We start from the raw sequence: 19,859 nt of genomic DNA, 5'->3' as shown, positions 1-19,859 counted from the left end.
TGCGTCCAGCTGTTTGTTCTTTCCCCCCTTATATTTGACGAGTCCTCAGCTCCTCAGCCCTAGGCTGTCAACACGATCAACATGCCTAGCGCCACGGGCCAGAATTGGGAGAAGTACCAGAAGAACTTTGCAGACGACGAGGAGCCAGAGAAGAAGATCACACCTCTCACAGATGAGTGAGTTATCCTTCGATTGCGAGAACCCGGAGATATTGCTCCACTTTTGATGGTGCTGTTGGCTGACGTCTTTGGTAGTGACATTGCGGTACTTAAGACCTACGGAGCCGCTCCCTACGCGAACGCCCTGAAGAAACTCGAGAAGGATATCAAAGACAAGCAAAACAGTGTCAATGAAAAGATCGGTGTGAAGGTAATTCGCCCTCTAGCTATTTCGACCCCTTTGGACCCGAAAGCTCACCGGCGCAACAGGAATCCGACACAGGTCTTGCACCTCCACACCTTTGGGATGTTGCCGCCGACCGGCAACGAATGGCGGAAGAGCAGCCCTTGCAAGTAGCTCGCTGCACGAAGATTATTCAGGATGAGAAGGATGCAGACAAGAGTAAATATGTCATCAACGTGAAGCAGATTGCCAAGTTTGTTGTCAACCTAGGGGAGCGCGTGAGTCCTACAGATATTGAGGAAGGCATGCGAGTTGGGTAAGTTTTTATTTGGAACGAGATATCAGGTCAAGGCTATGAGTACTAATTGCTGGCATCATAGTGTCGACCGGAATAAGTACCAGATTATGCTACCGCTTCCTCCCAAGATCGACCCCAGTGTGACGATGATGACTGTCGAAGATAAGCCCGATGTTACATATGGTGATGTTGGTGGCTGCAAAGAGCAGATCGAAAAGCTACGAGAAGTTGTTGAGATGCCCTTGTTATCACCAGAGCGATTTGTGAACCTTGGTATCGACCCACCCAAGGGTGCCTTGCTTTACGGTCCTCCCGGTACAGGAAAGACTCTTTGCGCTCGTGCTGTCGCCAACCGAACAGATGCAACCTTTATTCGTGTCATTGGTAGCGAGTTGGTTCAAAAGTACGTTGGTGAGGGTGCTCGTATGGTTCGTGAGCTGTTCGAAATGGCTCGTACGAAGAAGGCCTGTATCATCTTCTTCGACGAAATCGATGCTGTCGGTGGTGCTCGATTCGACGACGGAGCTGGTGGTGACAACGAAGTTCAGCGTACTATGCTGGAGCTGATCACCCAACTGGATGGTTTCGACGCTCGTGGTAACATCAAGGTCATGTTCGCTACTAACCGACCATCTACATTGGATCCGGCCCTGATGCGTCCGGGTCGTATTGACCGAAAAATTGAGTTCTCATTGCCCGATGTCGAAGGTCGAGCCAACATTCTCCGAATTCACGCCAAGAGCATGTCCGTCGAGCGGGATATCCGATGGGAGCTCATTTCACGTCTTTGCCCCAACGCAACTGGTGCTGAGCTCCGCAGTGTCGCTACCGAGGCCGGTATGTACGCTATCCGAGCTCGACGAAAGGTGGCAACCGAGAAGGATTTCCTGGCGTCGGTGGAGAAGGTCATCAAGGGTAACCTGAAGTTCAACTCGACGGCGACATACATGCAATACAACTAGATATTTGAGGATTGGTTTTTGCATGGAGCATGGCGGATAGGATGTACGATCAATTCTAGTTCTTGTCATTGTGAACGAATTTATAATCTACAGCAGTTTTGGTTACTGTAGTTTGTTTCCAATACACAGTAGGAGAGTGAGGTGATCCCACTAATCTATATCGGGACGCAACCATTGATTGTACTCCTGTTTAAGACTAGCGTTGATACTGTGACACCTTGACACCTTGACACCTTTGACTTATTATCGTACTGTTTAATTAACCCCGAGTTGGACTCCTCGGCCTCACTTTTCATCTTGTCCCTCTAAGTCTTTGCTGGATAGAAGACTGTATCCGACACTCGAGAATCCTAGTTGCCTACTCAACAACGAGTTTAAGACTTTTCGTAGATTGTTTATCACGTTTTTCTAAAGATAGAGAAAGTCCTTTAAAACATTGAAGAAGTCCGGGTATAGTCGTTTACGTTAGCGTATATAGATCTTCAAGTTTCTACTAGTTATTGCCTAGAGCTACTCAGATCTATCCGTTTAGGAGGATTTTAATCTTAAGACTACCTACTATTTTAAACACTTGGAAAGTTTCACTCCTCTGAGTTTAACTCCGACTCCATATTTAATTCTGAATAACCTGTTCCTGAGCTTTGATCCGCCCCGAGGGCCCTCATAAGATCAACAAATAAATTTTGAGAACGGACCCTGAATCATGGGCACAACCCAATGGACTATTTGGCCCTATTTGTCTCGATGGGTATGGTATGCAGAGCGAAGTACCATCTCCGATCCCATCGATCAACAATCCCGAGTCCTCCATCGAACAATATGCTCCGATGGATAGTAGTAAAGTTGACATGAGCTCAACTGCGCATGGCTATCCTGTATCTGGACCGAGTCGGTTTATATCATCATCGCCGGAGAACTTTGACTCGAATTTCACATCAGGGGTCAATATGCCGATTTGATGACCGATCCTGCCGAAGAGAGCTTTGACAACTTGGTCCATATGTACTCGAAATTCAATTGGCGACTCAAGCTCCAATACCCTACCTACGCCATTGAACTGTACGAGAACAACTCCTACCAGCAAATTCCATCTTCCGAGACCACATACACTCCATCAGTCGTGGATCTTACTAGCCCTAGTCCACGTACCAGTGATTCTGAGCCACTGATACAAGAAGACTCTGGCAAATGCATTTTGGATAGAAGGTAAATTCGGTCAAGCAATCCGAAGAGACGTAGGAACTGTCAACTAATAGCTCTCTGATAAATTCGTAGATCATCTTTTGTCCCAAAAACGTGCGAGTGGAAAGTCTGTACAGACCATCATACGTTCCACGAGGTTCAATTCCTCGTGAATCACATCAAATTTGAGCATATCAAGAAGAGGCAAACCTGCTTTATCTACCAGTGGAAAGGATGTAGCAAACATCAAAATTTTCCTCGGATGGAAACTTTTATACGACACGCCAAGGACATGCATACTTTCCCAGAGCAGTTCGGTTGTCCAGTTGGCAGTTGCGAAAGCAAATTTCCGCGCAAGGACAGGTTCAGTTCGCATTTGGAAGAACACCACCATCAATTATTTGACGAATTCAAATACAAAGAGAAAAGATGTCGTCACTAGGATGACTGACGAAAGGGAATGGTGGATTACCAGATTGGCAGTAGCTATTTCTTCAAGGCTTTTTATTGATATCCATTCTCTTCTGAGAGTTTTCAAAGGACACAAAATAATCATTCCTAAAACGGCTATTCACTCGCAGACCTGGGTACATATACGTGCCAAATAAGTACTTGTATCATTCTTGGTCTCGGAACGGGCCGTCATACTACCACGGGAATAGATCGGACCAATGTATTAGCGTAGACTCAACTGAAGTAAATACTCATATTTTTGTACACACGTACAACAAAATTATATTAAAGTCTAGTATGCTCCTAATAATAGAAATAGTATGTAAGCAAGCAATAAGGATAGCCAGACCACCTCCACTTAATCTCCGATCCCTTCAATGCACTACTCCGTAGTAGACGTTCGAAGTCTCAATCGTCCCTATTATAAGATCTCATCGTTGGGCCTTCCCACTTATGCCGTCCTCGGAAAATCCAATCCGCAATGGCAAAGAGCATAACGAACCCGAGCACGGGTCCGGCATAATTCATGTTTTCGCCAGTAACCGGAATCGTAGCCGGAAATGGAAGAAAAATAACAAAATAGGTAGCGAAGAGGATGGCGATGAGATTCATCGGGAGTCCAAGTTTGCCCAGACAGAATGTTCCCTTGGGGATATCCTGGGGCGCCATGAAACGCTTCAAGACAAGGAGCCAGAGGGGGATAAGGTAGGAAATATAGAGACCCAGTGTACTGAGTGACAGGATAGCGTTGAATGCGGCTGTAGACCCAATTTGGATGAACGACAGAGCAAAAATGCATGAGGCGACTAGAATCAAAGCGCGGAGGGGAATCTTAAAAGTTGGATCGACGAAGGCAAAGAAGTCAGAGAAGGGAAGTCCATTATCGCGTGCGAAAGCCCAAGTAAGACGGGTGACGGAAGCGAGACCGTTGAAAAGAGCAATCCAGCCTGGTAGCATGCCTAATGCCATGAGGACAAATGTAGCTGCTTTAGAACCAGTAGCTTGATAGGCGATTGTGATGATTGGATAGCCTGTAGCACTGGTCACTGCTTCGGTGTAGTCGCCCATGCAATAGAGGATGGCGACCAGGTAGCTGAAAGCGAGGACGCCGTTGATGAGAGTACCGTAGATCATGGAGCGTGGGACAACAACTTTGGCATTCTTGACTTCCTCGGCCATATGAATTACGCCATCCACACCTTTTGATATTGTAAGATTCAAATTCTTGCCTCTATACTTTGATTTGAAATAGTAAAGGGACTTACCACTCAGGGGAGTAATGACGCCAAGAAGTCCGATGGAGAATACAACTCCAGAATCTTTCCAGCCACTCAAGCCGCCGACAAAAGTTTCCCAGACAAAAGAGTCAGGGTTTCGAGGAGCGAGGATAACGAAGACTGCGATGGTGACGGGCAGGAAGACAACATGCATGATACCCGCAGCAACCTCGATTGCCCCCAGAACGCGGCGCGCAAAGATATTAATGATGATGGGGATAATTGCAACTGCCCACATGAGAAGCGTACCGCGCCATCTTACAAGCTCATATTCGGGATGCGCCAACACAACCATGCCCTGGATTTGCGTTCCAATGAAGTATGGCGAGATACAGACGAGTGCGGACCACGAGAAAACCGTGACCCATCCTGGTAAATTCAGTATACAGCCATCGACAACCCTGTTTCTGATGAAAGAATGCGCTTACCCTGGAAAAAGCTAATGAAGCGACGACCGCGAGGCGCAAGGAAATAGCTCCAATGATATTGGGCACCTGCAGTTGGATGTCTGTCAATATCGAAGTTAGTATCATCGCATGATACTGGTAAGCATGCAGGTACTTACAAAGATGCAAGCTCGGCCAAAGAGCAAGCAATAGACAGGTTTCCCACTGTGCTCAGGATAATTCCATAAACAATCGCTGATGGACCGCCGTTATACAATCCCGAGAGCAGACTACCACCGGCGGATTCCCATGTGGCAAGCAAACAAGCGGAGAATGCAACGGACGAGAAGAAATTGAGATATCGCTAATGGTCAATGAGATTCTGCGTTGGCTAATGGGGCTGCACTGATTATATTTACCTCCAATTGTTGTTTCTGCCGGAAAGTGACGCTCTCATAGCCACCATTTTGACTTCCTACCGGCCCTGATCGCACAGCACTTCCACTCTTCATCTCCATCTCTTCCTGCATCTTGAAAAGCAAACTATAGTACCAGTATCGGAGGAGAGACAACGAAAGGGCGCCAGAAACAAAAAAAAAAATTGTCCTGGACCCGACAAGAAGTACTTGGGACTATCTTTGCCTCCTCATTTTCACTAATAGGAGCTAGACAGGGATGTTTATTGTCCAATGAATACGAAACAAGCAGTCTACGTCTAGCATGCGCGTTAATGCGCCTCGTTGCATCGCTTCTGCTCGCTCCGGCACGAACCCTTGTCGTTTGCATTTAACCGTGGAGACAGGCGATGTTTAGTATATTTAGTAGGGAATCTGGGCCTCAGGGAGATCATTGGCCCGCTTTCCGGGGTACTTCGTTTATGAGCTTCTAACCTTGACGAGTAAAAGACCCGGTTTTTTGCGAGTCGCTAGTCAATGCGCTTGCAGCTTGTCGAATCCTTCCCAAATTTGGCCACGCACGAAATTCCTGACCTATTCTGGGCAATGGTTATGAACAATCCTATTGATGGGATTCCCTCGGGCTAGCCTGGCTTGTTCGACGCGATTGGTTTGTTTGGTTTAGAAGGACTCATTGTACTAAACATACCGCACAGACGGGATTCGCATCCTTGTACCGAACACAATATGGAAGGAAATGGAGCCACGCCACCTCGTGCAGCCCCCTTGTAGGAATCCCGTAGTAGAGGCTGCATGCGAAGAAGCGACAAGGGTGCAAAATTTTCAAATGGAAGGGAACGTGATTACAGGGGATGTGGGAGGGAAAGCCGAAGGATTGAAAGGACAACAAATGCATTTTTTTATATGCTGACCTGCTTCTCCACAAGTTCTCCCAAATCATTGAAGTCGATGCCATGGTCCGATGGCCGAACAACACGATGCCTTTCAGGCCCTGACAAGGGATAATCGTGGCACTATTATCACCTTGACTTCAGTATCCCTTTTGATTGTTGCTATCATTTTTGTGCTTGCTAAGTTCGGTTCGGCAATTTATTTCAAGCAGCGACGAACAGCCGTGAATATTCCCATCTGGGCCGCTTTGGTTCTTTCCATTGTTCAAGTTGTTCTCTTGCAAAAAGCTGTTGATCATGGACTGGGAAAGCATCAAGACCGGCTCAGTGATGGGGATATCCAAGCTTGGAGCAAATTGGCCTATGCTGCTCACATCCTACTCATCCTTGTCTTGTCGCTTTCAAAATTGTCGACTCTCTTGCTGGTTTGGAAACTGACGCCGGATAAAATCCTTCGTCGAATTTGTGTTATCGCCGCCGGAATTGTTGTCGGATGGTTGATATTCGCTGTTTTTGGTATTGCTTTTCATTGTTCATTGCCCGATCCGTGGCTATACTCCCCCGAGCGATGTACAGGAAAGGTCAGTATACACGTATATTCCGGCACGATATTGATTTAACCATACAAACAGGGCGCTATCTTTTACCCAATTGCTATTTTCAACATCATTACGGAGATAATCATCGTCATGCTGCCATTCATCATGATGCGGAATGTCCAGTTGGCCTTGCACAAGCGTGTAAAGATCTTGTGCTCCTTCTTTTCACGTATCAGGTATTGCAATATTTACAGTGCTTTCTGAGCCGAGATAATTGCCACTGGCTAACTCAAAACAGCATCGTCGGCCTTGGAATCACTCACTTAGCCCTCATACCTTCATTTGTCCATTCAACCGACGTCTCCTGTTCGTCATTCCTAACTCCCTTTCCAAATCCCACTCCTCGCCGCTCATTTACCTATACTGACACGTAAAAAAGGGGACATCATTGACTGGGAAACCGTCGGCCAAGCAATGATGCTAACAACTGTCGTGATCGCTTGCGTTCCGACCCTCTACCATATTTTCGCCGGCCTGCACTCTGGCTTAACTACCACCCAAATACCAGACGGGATCGGACTCGAGCTTCCGCAAACCAAAGCTAGTGGATATATCAATCAACTCTCATCAGAGGCAAGTCAGTCGCAATCTCGGTCAAGGTCACGGGGACGGCCGAGTAGAAATGGACGGTCCATGTTTGACGGATGGGGAGGTGATAATCGGGTAATCACGCAGGTCTCGTCGGGGTTGGATCCAAATCAGAATAATGAAGGTGGTCGACGCTCTAACTCGAGCGATGGGACAGAAAGTACGCGGCGTTTAACGCATGATCTCCAAGGAAAGGGCTCTGTGTTAAGGACGGTAGATGTTACGGTGGAGATTGAGGAGCAGCATCATCGGGACCGTCCTGGTCTTTGAGATCCGATAGTATTACCCTCGGAGTATGTATACTGGGAGCGCACGTATGCTCTGAGCTAGGACAATGATGGATATAGAAACTATTTGCATTTCTAGATATTATGTGTAACGAGTATCTGTAGATCATCCATGAGATAGAGGTCTATCTCATTGAGCATCTTTCCGTAAGTATTGGGTCAAATGGCTTGATTTTTTTTGGTGGAAACAATGACAGTTTTAATATCATCTTCAGCCACTTCAATAGACCAGGAATATGACTAGAAGTGTTTGGGCTTGAGATAATACTAATTGGATTAGTACTGGAAATGAATTTGATGCATGTACCAGTAGATTGTGCAATCCCTAATAGTATTGGTCTGTCCTATCATCAATAAGCCCATGTAGAAGGATCTTCTTCATAATCAGAATGCTGAATATTTGGTCTTCAAATATATTGGGCAACTCCAGGGATGTACTTATATTATTAATATAATATGATGTTTGTCAATTGTCTAGTAGTATGAGGTTTGAGCCTGTGCCGTCGCTGATCCGAGGCTCGGATGTATATGCATGTATAACCTGGTATCCCAGGCATATTTATAGTTACCCTTATTGCACCTTTCAGGTCTATGAAGATTGTCATTTTCAGTTATGACTGAGAGATCAATTATCTCAATAGTATTTCAAGGTATTGTTCATATTTGATACACTGGTAGTTGTATAGATAGTATCATTATGATCCAACCTACCCTACTATGAACCGGCTATTTGGCTTGCCCCGACCTCTTCCGACAGCCGGCAAAACGAATAGGGGATCACGTGCAGCGAGGGTGTCCCCCCGGAATGACCTGACCATTCCGTGCACGCTGATTGGCCTCGGCCCGGCTGCTCGGCAGCTGGTCCATCGTAACCCGGGTTAGTCAGCACCAAACTGCCAACTGTGAACCCGAAGAAGGAATTCCCAAGAAGGAGTTCCCCCCCAATTTCCATATCCTCTCCGCTCTAACCAAGCTGAACTTCACCACCATCCCGGTGTTTCTTCCTTGTCTGGGTTAATTAGAGATCGTCTCTCTTCTGACCCCTTCACAATGAGCTCCCTGAGCATGCGGAGCCTGGCTCCCGCCTCCAAGGTCAGTTACCGGCGCGATCTTTTCGGCCCGAGTGTGAAGTGCGCGACTCTTTAACTAACCTGTCTCTTTGGTGCATGTATAGGTCTCCCGTATCTTAAGGGATCAGAGACGTCTCTTTTCTTCCTCGCGCCCCGCTGGTACGCATTGAACCTTTCCCAACCGATCTATCCCACCGTTGTCTTGCGTCACCACTAACAATCTTTTTTCTTCGCTCCCATTAGCCCGGATCTTTGGAAACGGACCTCTGCGCGCTAAGGAGAACACCAGCTATCTCGCTGAGAAGTACCCGATCATCGTAAGCCACAGAATCGCCATAAAGGGCTCATCCAGTCGCCATTGAGCAAGAAATCTGACCGGAAATAGGACCACGAGTACGATGCCGTCGTTGTTGGTGCCGGTGGTGCCGGTCTGCGCGCTGCCTTCGGTCTGGCCGAGGCTGGCTTCAACACTGCTTGCGTCTCTAAGCTGTTCCCTACTCGATCACACACCGTCGCTGCCCAGGGTGGTATTAACGCGGCTCTTGGAAAGTACGTCACTCTCCCAACCGACAATCGCATAGCAAGCCGTCTGCCGATCTCGAGCTAACGGAGGATCTTTATAGCATGCACGAGGATGACTGGAGATGGCACATGTACGATACCGTGAAGGGTTCGGATTGGCTCGGTGACCAGGATGCTATTCACTACATGACCCGTGAGGCCCCCGCCTCCGTCCGTGAGCTCGAGGGCTACGGTTGCCCTTTCTCGCGTACCGAGGATGGTCGTATCTACCAGCGTGCTTTCGGTGGTCAATCCAAGGAGTTCGGTAAGGGTGGTCAAGCCTACCGTTGCTGTGCTGCCGCTGATCGTACCGGTCACGCTTTGCTGCACACTCTATATGGACAGTCTCTGCGCCACAACACCAACTACTTCATCGAGTACTTCGCTCTCGATCTTCTGATGGAGGACGGCGAGTGCCGCGGTATCATCGCCTATAACCAGGAGGACGGTACCCTGCACCGTTTCAAGGCTCACCACACTGTCCTAGCCACCGGTGGTTACGGACGTGCCTACTTCTCCTGCACCTCCGCTCACACTTGCACTGGTGACGGTATGGCTATGGCTGCTCGTGCTGGTCTGCCCAACCAGGATCTGGAGTTCGTCCAGTTCCACCCTACTGGTATCTACGGTGCCGGCTGCCTGATCACCGAGGGTTCCCGTGGTGAGGGTGGTTACCTGCTCAACTCCGAGGGTGAGCGTTTCATGGAGCGTTACGCTCCTACCGCCAAGGATCTGGCTTCTCGTGACGTTGTGTCTCGTTCCATGACCCTTGAGATCCGTGAGGGCCGTGGTGTCGGTCCTGAGAAGGACCACATCTACCTGCAGCTGAGCCACTTGCCCGCTGAGCTTCTCCACGAGCGTCTGCCTGGTATCTCCGAGACTGCCTCCATTTTTGCCGGTGTCGACGTTACCAAGCAGCCCATCCCCGTTCTGCCCACTGTTCACTACAACATGGGTGGTATCCCCACCAAGTACACTGGTGAGGTCCTGACTGTCGATGAGAACGGTAAGGACAAGGTTGTTCCTGGTCTGTTCGCCTGTGGTGAGGCCGCTTCCGTCTCTGTCCACGGTGCCAACCGTCTGGGTGCCAACTCTCTGCTCGATCTGATCGTCTTCGGCCGTGCTGTCTCCCACCGCGTCCGTGACATCTCTACCCCCGGCAAGCCCCACAAGGAGCTCTCCTCCGACGCCGGTGCCCAGTCTATCAAGGACCTGGACTTCGTCCGTAACGCCGATGGTCCCAAGTCCACCAACGACATCCGTCTTGCCATGCAGAAGGCCATGCAGAGCGATGTCTCTGTCTTCCGTACCCAGGAGTCCCTGGATGAGGGTGTCAAGCGTGTCACTGAGATCGACAGCTGGTACGACCAGGTCGGCACCAAGGACCGTTCCATGATCTGGAACTCCGACCTTGTTGAGACTCTCGAGCTCCGTAACCTTCTGACTTGCGCGTACGTTAATAATTGAACTCCCCACCAGCCCAACGTTCCTATGCTAACTTATTTACAGTTCTCAAACCGCTCTCGCTGCCTCCAACCGTAAGGAGTCCCGTGGTGCTCACGCCCGTGAGGACTTCCCCGATCGTGACGACGAGAACTGGATGAAGCACACCCTCACATGGCAGAAGAAGCCCCATGGTGAGGTTGAGCTCGGATACCGTGCTGTTGAGGCCAACACTCTGGACGAGTCTGAGTGCAAGCCCGTTCCTCCCTTCAAGCGTACCTACTAAGCTCGCGCTTTGTTGAGAGGAGTGAAGCATTCGAGGTTGCTTTGGAAGAATACCACGGACTTGTTTCCGATGCTAATTGGGCAACACATCATCCCAGGCTTGGGCCTGATCTCGAAGGCGGTGATGAGAAGCCCACGAAAAGAGCATGTTTTCTATTGACTTGTGATACTTACCATCCTGTATAGCCATATTTTCTATTCCTTTTTTTCTTGTCTAACGGCGAAGAGTTGGTGTACTGAGTTCTTTTTTTCTCAGTTGTCTCATATCACTGGATTTCTTTTTTGTTAAACAAGTTCCTTTCGTAGTATACTCTTTTGGGGTATAATGATGTCTTCCATCGTAATCTCTATCCTGGTTTTGATTTAGATTTGGTGAGTTAGGGTTATGAACAAAGAATCGATCGGGTCGATCTTCCAAGTCTCCTTAGTGAACTCTTTTCTCCCTATTCTTGAGCATTGCAATCTCTATACTGTTACCATGACAAGCCAGGTAATCTTGAGGATTGCCACTCAGTACAACTGAGTAGTATATTGCCAAACCGAAGGACTGTTCTGGAACAGAAAGAAAGCTATACCATGATTGGTCCTCCAAGCACAAAACCCTCTTAAAGAAGCCACTTTCTTTGACAGCATGAAGAGGCAAATACATACAAAAGGACTAAGAATATCTTTACAATGACCGAGTCCAAGACTCGATCTCATTTCATCCCTACACACCTTCAATTATTCCGTAAAGTATAGAAGGGAAACTATTATCCCGACGATGCAACACCCTTAATGCCGACCAATATCAAAAACTATTAACTCCCATCTCTATCATGTTAGCGCAAGCTGGAAGATCTGGAAGAGCAGCGATGGAGTGCACCGGTGGCAAGCAGTTTTATGTATGCACTGCCGGACCTTTTCAAGGATGTTGTTCGATAGACCCTTGTACCGATGGGATATGTCCGGATGATAGTTCAGAATCGACGACGAAGCAAGTTACCAAATCTTCTACTTCAAGTACAACTAGTGGTATAACCCAAACCAGTCAAACGACTCTTTCTACTTCGGAGGTGGCTCCAACTTCAACCATGTCTTCAAGTTCATTTTCTTCCACTTCTACTTCGATATCCTCCACGTCTGATGCGACGAGTACCCCGTCTGCAAGCACATCATCAACAACATCTACGACTACTGCAACCCAGACAGCAGACAATACCTCTTCAAAAGATTCGAATTCTAGTAACGCTGGCACGATAGGTGGTGCTGTAGGTGGCGCACTGGCTGCGATCCTCCTTGGTATCCTTCTTTTCTTCTGCCTCAAACGACGTCGAAAGAAGACCAAAGCCAAAGTCACCATGGATCGCTCTACATCCACCGAATCCCTGCGAACTCGAGACCGCTTTCATCCTACAAGCAACGGTCCCTCATCAGTAGACGCTGTACTAGGTGCAGGTGCAGGTGCAGGCGCAGAGGCCCAAGATAACCATCATTCCACTGGCAAGTATACCACTTAATCTAGCCAAGACAGATAAAGCAAACCACTAACCAAATAAAAGACACTACATCCTCGAACGAAACTCCAATATCTAGCCTGGGAGATCTAAGCTACTATAATCCTTCGACAATCTCATCTCTAACCCTGTCGACAGCATCGAATTCAACGACACCATCCACGAAAATAACTCCAGCACCACTTCTTATTCCCCCTGCGAAAGAAGCACCCGTCTCTGTTAATCACCCTCTATCTCCACGGGCTGCAGGTTACATCCCAGAATTAAATGATACAGGATTTCGCTGGGGAAGACTGGAATTACCAGAACAACCATGCTCGGAATTAATCAATCAACCAAGAAACAATTATCCTCGATCTCCAGGTCCTCATTATCAAACCCATTTTTCCGCAGTCTCTGAAACACTCAATGGAAATGTGATAAATTCTACAGGGTCAGGGAAGGGGTTAGGTACAAGTACATTGACATCCCGATACATGGCTCGAAAAATCGTGACGAAAGATGGGATTATCATGAGTGCGAATCTAGATCGAATGTCATGTATCAATGAGGAAGAGTCGGGTTCCCCAGTCCTATCCGCGAGACGTCCGAGTTCGAGTTCAAACTCGAACTCACCTAGTCCTGCTTCTCGTTCCCGATTTAGTGCTGTTTCAGCGTGGCGGGCAAAGAAAGGGAAAACAAAGCAGAATGAACATGTTATGAGTTTTATGGATTATGATGATTCGGGGAGTGCGAGTGCTAGTATTGAGATGATTGAGACGGGACTTAGTGGGCATCGAACTAGTACTGGGACTGGGACTGGGACTGGGACTGGGACTGGGATTGGGGATTTGTCGGGGTTAGGATTGAATTTGGTGAATGTTGAAAATAGTCAGAAGAGGAGTGGGTTGTCTGTTCGTGGAGATTTACCTTTTGATTCTGATGGATTCCTTGGTGTTCAATATAGTGCTGGTGAAGGGAGGAAGTTCTCGTGGGAGGATTTAGAGAAAGACCGCAGAGAGACTTGAGACGTGAGACTTGATAGTTGAGAGTTCTTCTTTTCTTTGGATTGTTTGTCTGTATCTTGCGTCATGTTATACCCCTATTCTTCTCATACGTTAATGACTCCTTTGATACAAGTTTATACTATTGAACTTTTATTACTGTGTCTATTCTACTAGAGAAATCCAATTCATATCACATCATTTGTCTAACCGAAATCATAAATACCAATAGGTATTCGCAGTGCTAATCTTTTCATGGTATACTTTTAATTTGAACCGATCTCAATTCCATCCCATCCCAATCCATCCCACATAGATATCACAAGAAAAAAAAAAGCAGTGCATTACAAAAGCTTCTTAAGAACGGCAGTCTGTTCCAGAACAGCCCGCTTGCTGGTACCACCAACAGCATCCTTAAGCTCAACGGCACGTTCATAGTCAAGGCAAGTCTGCACATCATCTCCGAAACGAGCATCAACGGCCTTGAGCTGTTCCATCGAGAGCTTGTCCATGGGGATACCGGTGTTTTCAGCAAGCGCAACGACACGACCGGAGATGTGGTGTCCCTCGCGGAAAGGAACACCCTTGCGGACGAGGTAGTCGGCGATCTCGGTGGCCAGCATCTCTGGGGCCAGAGCGGCGGACATTTTCTCCGGAATGGTGGTCAGAGTGGACAGAACGCCGGTGGCGATTTGGATGCTGTCGCTGACAGTCTTGATGTGGTCGAGGAGAGGCTCGATACTCTCTTGCAGATCCTTGTTGTAGGTAGTAGGAAGACCCTTGATAGTGCACATCAGACCAGCCATCTGACCGAAAGCACGGCCTGACTTGCCACGGAGGAGTTCCAGGGAATCTAATAGAGCATTAGCATAAATTGAAGCCAGGAATTGCGGCACGGAATTATCTAGACATACCAGCATTCTTCTTCTGAGGCATCAACGAAGAACCAGTAGAGTAAGCATCAGACAAACGGACGAAGCCGAATTCCAAACTGCTGTAGATAATCAAATCCTCAGCCCATCGAGAGATCTTGAGCATGAAAGAGCTACCCCACTGCATAGTCTCCATAGCAAAATCACGGTCACCGACAGTGTTCATGGAGTTATACAGAAGATCATCGAAACCAAGTTCCTTAGCCATAGCATGACGATCAATCTGGAAGGGGTTACCAGCAAGAGCACCACAGCCAAGAGGACTGCGGTTAACACGAGCAATAACCTCACGCAGACGCTGCAACTCGCTAGCAAAAGCGGTAGCATGCGACAACATCCAGTGGGACCAACGAACAGGCTGGGCCTTCTGGAGATGGGTATAACCCGGCATGATGATCTCAATTTCCTTCTCGGCACGGGCAACAGAGACCTTAATAAGGTCGCAAAGGTGAGAGTCCAGAATGCGCAATTCATCACGTAGCCAGAGGCGCATGTCGGTAGCGACTTGTTCATTGCGCGAGCGACCAGTGTGTAATTTACCGCCGATTTCCTTGCCGATGATTTCGGAGAGACGGCGTTCGTTGGCGGTGTGGATATCTTCGTCGTTCTCTTTAGCTTCGAAGGTGTTGGTGCTCCATTCTTGGGCGATTTGCGCGAATCCGCGCTCGATTTCGGCGAACTCGTGGGCGGTTAGGATGCCATTGTTCATGTTTGCGCGGGCGAAAGCAATTGAGCCGGCGATGTCTTGTTTCCACATCACTCTATCGAAGGGGAGAGACATGTTATACTGCATCATGAGGGGGTCGATGCCCTCTGGAGATCAAAACGGTGGTGAGCATGGTTATGAGTCAATGCGGGGGGTGGAGTTTGGGCGAGGGTAGGCTGAGGTCTAAGTATTTGGGGAGATTGAGAGAAATTGACCATACCGGTGAAACGACCTCCCCAGAGCATGTTCTCGGCGACACCTTTGGGATTGCTCATTTTGGCGTTTGTGTTGAGTCAAAAAGAAAAGAAAGTGGGATGTTTAAAGAACGAACGGTGGAGGCGGAGGAATTGGCGGGAAATGATTAGTTGGGGCACTAAGCCCCTTTGGGAGAGCAGCCGAGTACTATACAGAAGAACAGCGTTTATAAGATTGATTGTTATACTCGATTGTTATACTCGAATAGAAGAGGCTGAAAAGTGTGGAATCATAGTTGAATGAAAATAAACAATGAATTGGAGGATCCAGTGCTAGTATGTACAGGTCATGCGTGTATATGGAGTGGAAAAGAACAGTCCCCAACCAACCAGACGGCATCAAGTCTATAAGACGCCCAGTGTGCCAGGGAGAAGAAAAGGCCAAAACCGAGGGCATTGGCAAAGTGGGAATTATGATAGCCCAGAATAACAGAGATAGAGAGGGCGAGAGCGAGTGAGTGGTAAGAGCGAGAGTTGTATCGAGAGTTGTATCGAGAGAAAAAGTCATTAAGATTTGCCCACCAGACGTCCCCACAGAAGTTGGTCACGAGATTCTCGTCTCTTCATGGGTACGTCGGAATTGGAGAAGCGGAGATGGGCTCACAGAACCCGTTCATCATAGAAAGGAAAGATCGCAATGAAAAAGAGAAAGAATAAAAAGAGGGAATCACCGGAGAGCCTTTTAGCTCACCTGGCGATAGCCACTGTTTCTCCATTCAGTTGACTTCCAGTCATTTTGGAAATTCTGTGCGTCGGTACGCTCGTTGGTGTAGCGAGCGTCGTCCAGGGCATATTCGAGACGGCCCTTGCGGCGCTGACGCAGGCACCAAAGCAGGAATCCAGCGATGAGGATTACACCGGCGGCAGAGGCGCCGACGTACACCCCGACATGGGCACCAGTACCGAGATCATCCCATTTCTCGGACAGGGACTTCTTGGGCGGCTTGTTCAACTCGTCGAGGACTGTCGAGTTACCGTCGGCCACCTTGATACTTTGCCAGTCACCTGTCTTGTCGCCATAGGTGTATTCCTTGCCGGAGTGGAAATCTTGGATACGAATTTTTTGAACGGTCATGGTGAAGGGAGCATCGTCGTAGTTGACCAGACCACCGGCCCAATCAACGGTTCCCTGAGCAGCGGATTTGGTACCAGCGGGCCAGTTACTGATCTTCACCTGACAGGGGGTCTGGGGATAATTTTTGCCGCCGAGAGTGTTGCCCTGGTCGTAATTAACGGTACGGACAAGCTTGTTATCGATCCACCACTCCAGCCTGTCCTGATCCCAGTAGGTGGTGTAGTTGTGGAATTCGGTATCGGCATTGGGGACATAGTGGAAACCACCGCGGTCAAAGGTCGAGTCGTTACCCTTACCGAAGAAGTTGCTTTGCACGGAGGAAGTGTTGTAGCCGACCCATTCCCAATCAATCTCATCCAAGTCATCGGATTCGAGAACGACACTGCTAATAATACCAACACCCTTGGCCATCTTGACCCAGGACTCGACGACACCGAAGAAGATATAAAAGTTGGACTGCAGCAGAGTAGACTCCTTTTCCTTGTGGATGGTGAATTCGGCACCATCATCGACATAGTCGATTGAGCCGGTGCTCATGTTCCAAATGGTGGTGTCGAGGGTCTCATTGAAGTAGAACGTATGCTCCGTACCGAATGCCGGGTCTGCTGGACAACCATCCTTCTTGGTTGGGTCGCATTCACTGAAAGTTTGGGCAAAAGCCGAGCCAACTAGTGCCGCGACGGCGGCGAGCTGATAGAAAGCCTTCATGTTTGCTTTCTTCTCTCCGAATATCTCAGTTGATGTCTAACCAATTGATTGCTGAAATTGTTTTGTTTTGATCTTTTTTCTTTCTTGGTTGTTTTCTTCTCTCGCTCCGTTAATTCCCAGAAATAATACTGCAAAGGCAATCCGATAAGTGAGTGGATACGAGGAACAAGCCTCGAAAGAAACCTCTCGAAAGGTAACAAGTACCTAACTAGGTTTCAAAAGAATGGACGGGCGATATAAAAACAATCGCACCGAGTAAAAGGATTGGAAGGAAAGCCGGCAGTTATTATTGGGGAGCGAGAGGATGAAGAAAGAGAAGGTCTTCTCTCGGGGGGGGGGGGGAGAAAAACAGTGAGACGAGAAAAGACGCCAGGGACCAGGGGACCACCGCGCCACTCAGTGTTTAGCGCAGGGCCTAAAGTGGATATGGAAGCACCGGTAAGGGGGAAATCTGCACGCCGATTGTCTCTGAATCCAGCATGAAGCAGAGACAGTGGGGCATCCATAGTGCATCCATCTAAACCAGAAATGGGAATAGCTTCAGCTGGGCAGCAGCCCCGTGCCTGGGCCTAAACCAAATTTGACCCGGTTGACCACACAACAACCATTGAGGGAGTAGAGAATTCTGGGGAATTCATTGGGTCGTGATAAGATCGAGATACAGGAGGAAATAAGGATACAGTATTACAGAGGTGATACTGTGTACCCTGTAAAATGTTGACTTGACTGATATTAACTGGAGGAAAGTGTGTGAAGAAGAAAAGAAGTGGAGGAGTTCATCCGTTCAAGTCTAGACTCAACTTGGCCCCCCCCTTTTTTTTACTTCCACTTACACTTCCAGTTCTGTACACTTCCACACTTCAATATTTGACGGTACTACTACTTATGTACTACACACTACATCCCTCGATGGTATTTTCTTGTTTTCTGTTCTGTTGATTGGAAAGAATTCATCTCATTTAAGTTCCTGTTTCCCATCGCCCCGCCAGTCTCCATTCTCATTTCCTGCTGGAACCCGCGGGACCCCCGACTTTTTCAAGGTGGGCTTCCGGTGGAGAATTGTTCATACAACAGAAGACCCCTGAAATTGAGTGATGGGTGATATCTCAATGAATATACAATATTACTAGATTTTCATGGGTTACTATATACTCTGCAATACAGAATCATCTTCTGTACTACAGGTGTATATAGACTTGAGCATAATGAGTATAAACCCTACGTGAACTGTATTGGTGCATCTGACCAACAACACTACATCAAACACATCAAAATTGGGTCTAGGTCGATCAACCTTGATCTACGGTGCAGTCTCGTGTGATGTTCTTGTCTTCCTGTGTGGTACTAATTAGTTATGTATGCATGTCAATCAGCCTGGAAATTGGTTGTATCACGTATCGCATTTCTCAGGGGTACATCTGCATTACATGCAAATGCAAGACAGTCTCCATATGCAGTCTACTTGTCCTGCCACATCGTGTCTTGTCTAACTTCACATTCCTCTATTTCTGTAATTCACAATTCGCTCTCTGTACTAAATAAATATACATCTGACAGGTTCATCCTAAAGACCCATACTTAGTCCAAGTATGATCAAAGTGGCTGTTCCCGAAGTTGTACCGAGTGGATTGGCTCCGCTTGACTACAGAATGCACCGAGACTAGATAAATTAGCGTACGTTGTGGCGTCGAGGTCTAAAAACAGAATCCATCCAAGGTTCTAGGTAGACCCTTGGATGGATTCTGTAGAGTACTTTGTATGTAGGTCTACTGAGAACTGTAGTAAAGATCAGATCATTCATTATCGTAAGCTCATCAATCAGCATGACAATCCCATCTAAACGCCGTCATGATCGCATCAAATTAGCAGTTCCCAAGGTACTTCAAGTCAATCCTCCCAAATCACCCATTGGTAGTACCAATTCCCATTCCAAGTCCCAATTCAATTCCCATTTGATCTTAATCCGTCACATAAATCTTAGCAGGCCGACGCACATCATCCGTATAGTACTCATCGCGATACCGTCTCGACGAACTACGCCTCGGCTTCTCAATATAATCCACTCGACCATCACGACTGCGACGTCTACGTTCCCTCGATCGAGTAGATGGTGGTCGATATCCGACGTCGGGTTCACGTCCACCACTAAAAGCACCAGGCAGACGGAAAATATGCCATAGCCAGATGATTAGGAGAGTTCCAGCGATCGAACCAATGACAATGCCGGCTATAGCACCACCGCCGATGGTACTGGGACAGCCTTCGGGGGCACGGGCGACGAGATGATTGAGTGGTGCCTATATTGCATTAGAATTGGATATGAAAATATATTTCTTCAAGTGTACTACACTATGGTATAGTACTATGTATGTGTGGGAGATGTAAAAATGGATAGGATTAGATAGCCGTGGTTGAGTCGACGGGCCGACGACGTACCATTGGGACTGGAACTGCGGATTCGCAGTTTCAAATTGATCTGAAATAGATCTTGTTTATTTGTCAGAGATTTAAGTGCGAGATAGATTCAGATCGATTCAAATTGGTCGAAATGATAAGGGTATGTGGAGGAAAGTGCACAATACGCACCAAAATGGGAATGGCTGGGAGTGGCCAAGAGAAGAAAAAATAACAAAAGAGCTTTTCAATGAGGAGGCTCAGCAACTTTA

At 47.7% G+C, this 19,859-nt stretch overlaps 8 protein-coding genes across 8 annotated transcripts; 4 read left to right on the top strand and 4 right to left on the bottom strand.

The window, feature by feature from the left end:
- Positions 1–81: 81 nt before the first annotated feature.
- rpt1 (proteasome regulatory particle base subunit RPT1) lies at positions 82–1,602 on the top strand (the record flags this gene model as incomplete). Its single annotated transcript, XM_056644322.1, has 4 exons — positions 82–176; positions 255–369; positions 429–658; positions 723–1,602. 4 exons carry the CDS (start codon positions 82–84, stop codon positions 1,600–1,602), a joined length of 1,320 nt encoding a protein of 439 aa, XP_056501136.1.
- A 2,043-nt stretch (positions 1,603–3,645) lies between these two features.
- N7469_005401 (putative GABA permease) lies at positions 3,646–5,430 on the bottom strand (the record flags this gene model as incomplete). The annotated part of the gene is made up of 5 exons (XM_056644321.1): positions 3,646–4,436; positions 4,503–4,883; positions 4,943–5,022; positions 5,080–5,264; positions 5,320–5,430. 5 exons carry the CDS (start codon positions 5,428–5,430, stop codon positions 3,646–3,648), a joined length of 1,548 nt encoding a protein of 515 aa, XP_056501135.1.
- Positions 5,431–6,277: 847 nt separating this feature from the next.
- N7469_005400 (uncharacterized protein) lies at positions 6,278–7,663 on the top strand (the record flags this gene model as incomplete). Its single annotated transcript, XM_056644320.1, has 4 exons — positions 6,278–6,787; positions 6,839–6,981; positions 7,044–7,111; positions 7,185–7,663. 4 exons carry the CDS (start codon positions 6,278–6,280, stop codon positions 7,661–7,663), a joined length of 1,200 nt encoding a protein of 399 aa, XP_056501134.1.
- A 1,067-nt stretch (positions 7,664–8,730) lies between these two features.
- Positions 8,731–11,040, top strand: N7469_005399 (succinate dehydrogenase [ubiquinone] flavoprotein subunit; the record flags this gene model as incomplete). Its single annotated transcript, XM_056644319.1, has 6 exons — positions 8,731–8,772; positions 8,855–8,909; positions 8,994–9,067; positions 9,136–9,299; positions 9,374–10,762; positions 10,821–11,040. The coding sequence occupies 6 exons, from the start codon at positions 8,731–8,733 to the stop codon at positions 11,038–11,040; spliced, it is 1,944 nt and encodes a 647-aa protein (XP_056501133.1).
- Positions 11,041–12,112: 1,072 nt separating this feature from the next.
- Positions 12,113–12,538, top strand: N7469_005398 (uncharacterized protein; the record flags this gene model as incomplete). Its single annotated transcript, XM_056644318.1, has 1 exon — positions 12,113–12,538. The coding sequence occupies one exon, from the start codon at positions 12,113–12,115 to the stop codon at positions 12,536–12,538; it is 426 nt and encodes a 141-aa protein (XP_056501132.1).
- Positions 12,539–13,862: 1,324 nt separating this feature from the next.
- Positions 13,863–15,431, bottom strand: N7469_005397 (argininosuccinate lyase ARG4; the record flags this gene model as incomplete). The annotated part of the gene is made up of 3 exons (XM_056644317.1): positions 13,863–14,371; positions 14,433–15,263; positions 15,377–15,431. The coding sequence occupies 3 exons, from the start codon at positions 15,429–15,431 to the stop codon at positions 13,863–13,865; spliced, it is 1,395 nt and encodes a 464-aa protein (XP_056501131.1).
- A 661-nt stretch (positions 15,432–16,092) lies between these two features.
- N7469_005396 (glycoside hydrolase family 16 protein) lies at positions 16,093–17,193 on the bottom strand (the record flags this gene model as incomplete). Its single annotated transcript, XM_056644316.1, has 1 exon — positions 16,093–17,193. The coding sequence occupies one exon, from the start codon at positions 17,191–17,193 to the stop codon at positions 16,093–16,095; it is 1,101 nt and encodes a 366-aa protein (XP_056501130.1).
- A 1,958-nt stretch (positions 17,194–19,151) lies between these two features.
- N7469_005395 (uncharacterized protein) lies at positions 19,152–19,632 on the bottom strand (the record flags this gene model as incomplete). Its single annotated transcript, XM_056644315.1, has 2 exons — positions 19,152–19,490; positions 19,630–19,632. 2 exons carry the CDS (start codon positions 19,630–19,632, stop codon positions 19,152–19,154), a joined length of 342 nt encoding a protein of 113 aa, XP_056501129.1.
- Positions 19,633–19,859: the final 227 nt, after the last annotated feature.

This window comes from Penicillium citrinum, assembly GCF_028827155.1.
Source record: "Penicillium citrinum strain IBT 23319 chromosome Unknown utg000004l:1.0-2404223.0:1.0-2405248.0, whole genome shotgun sequence".
Taxonomy (NCBI): Eukaryota; Fungi; Ascomycota; class Eurotiomycetes; order Eurotiales; family Aspergillaceae; genus Penicillium; species Penicillium citrinum.
Note: the sequence above shows the minus strand (reverse complement) of the source record. Positions and strands in the feature narration are given on the sequence as shown.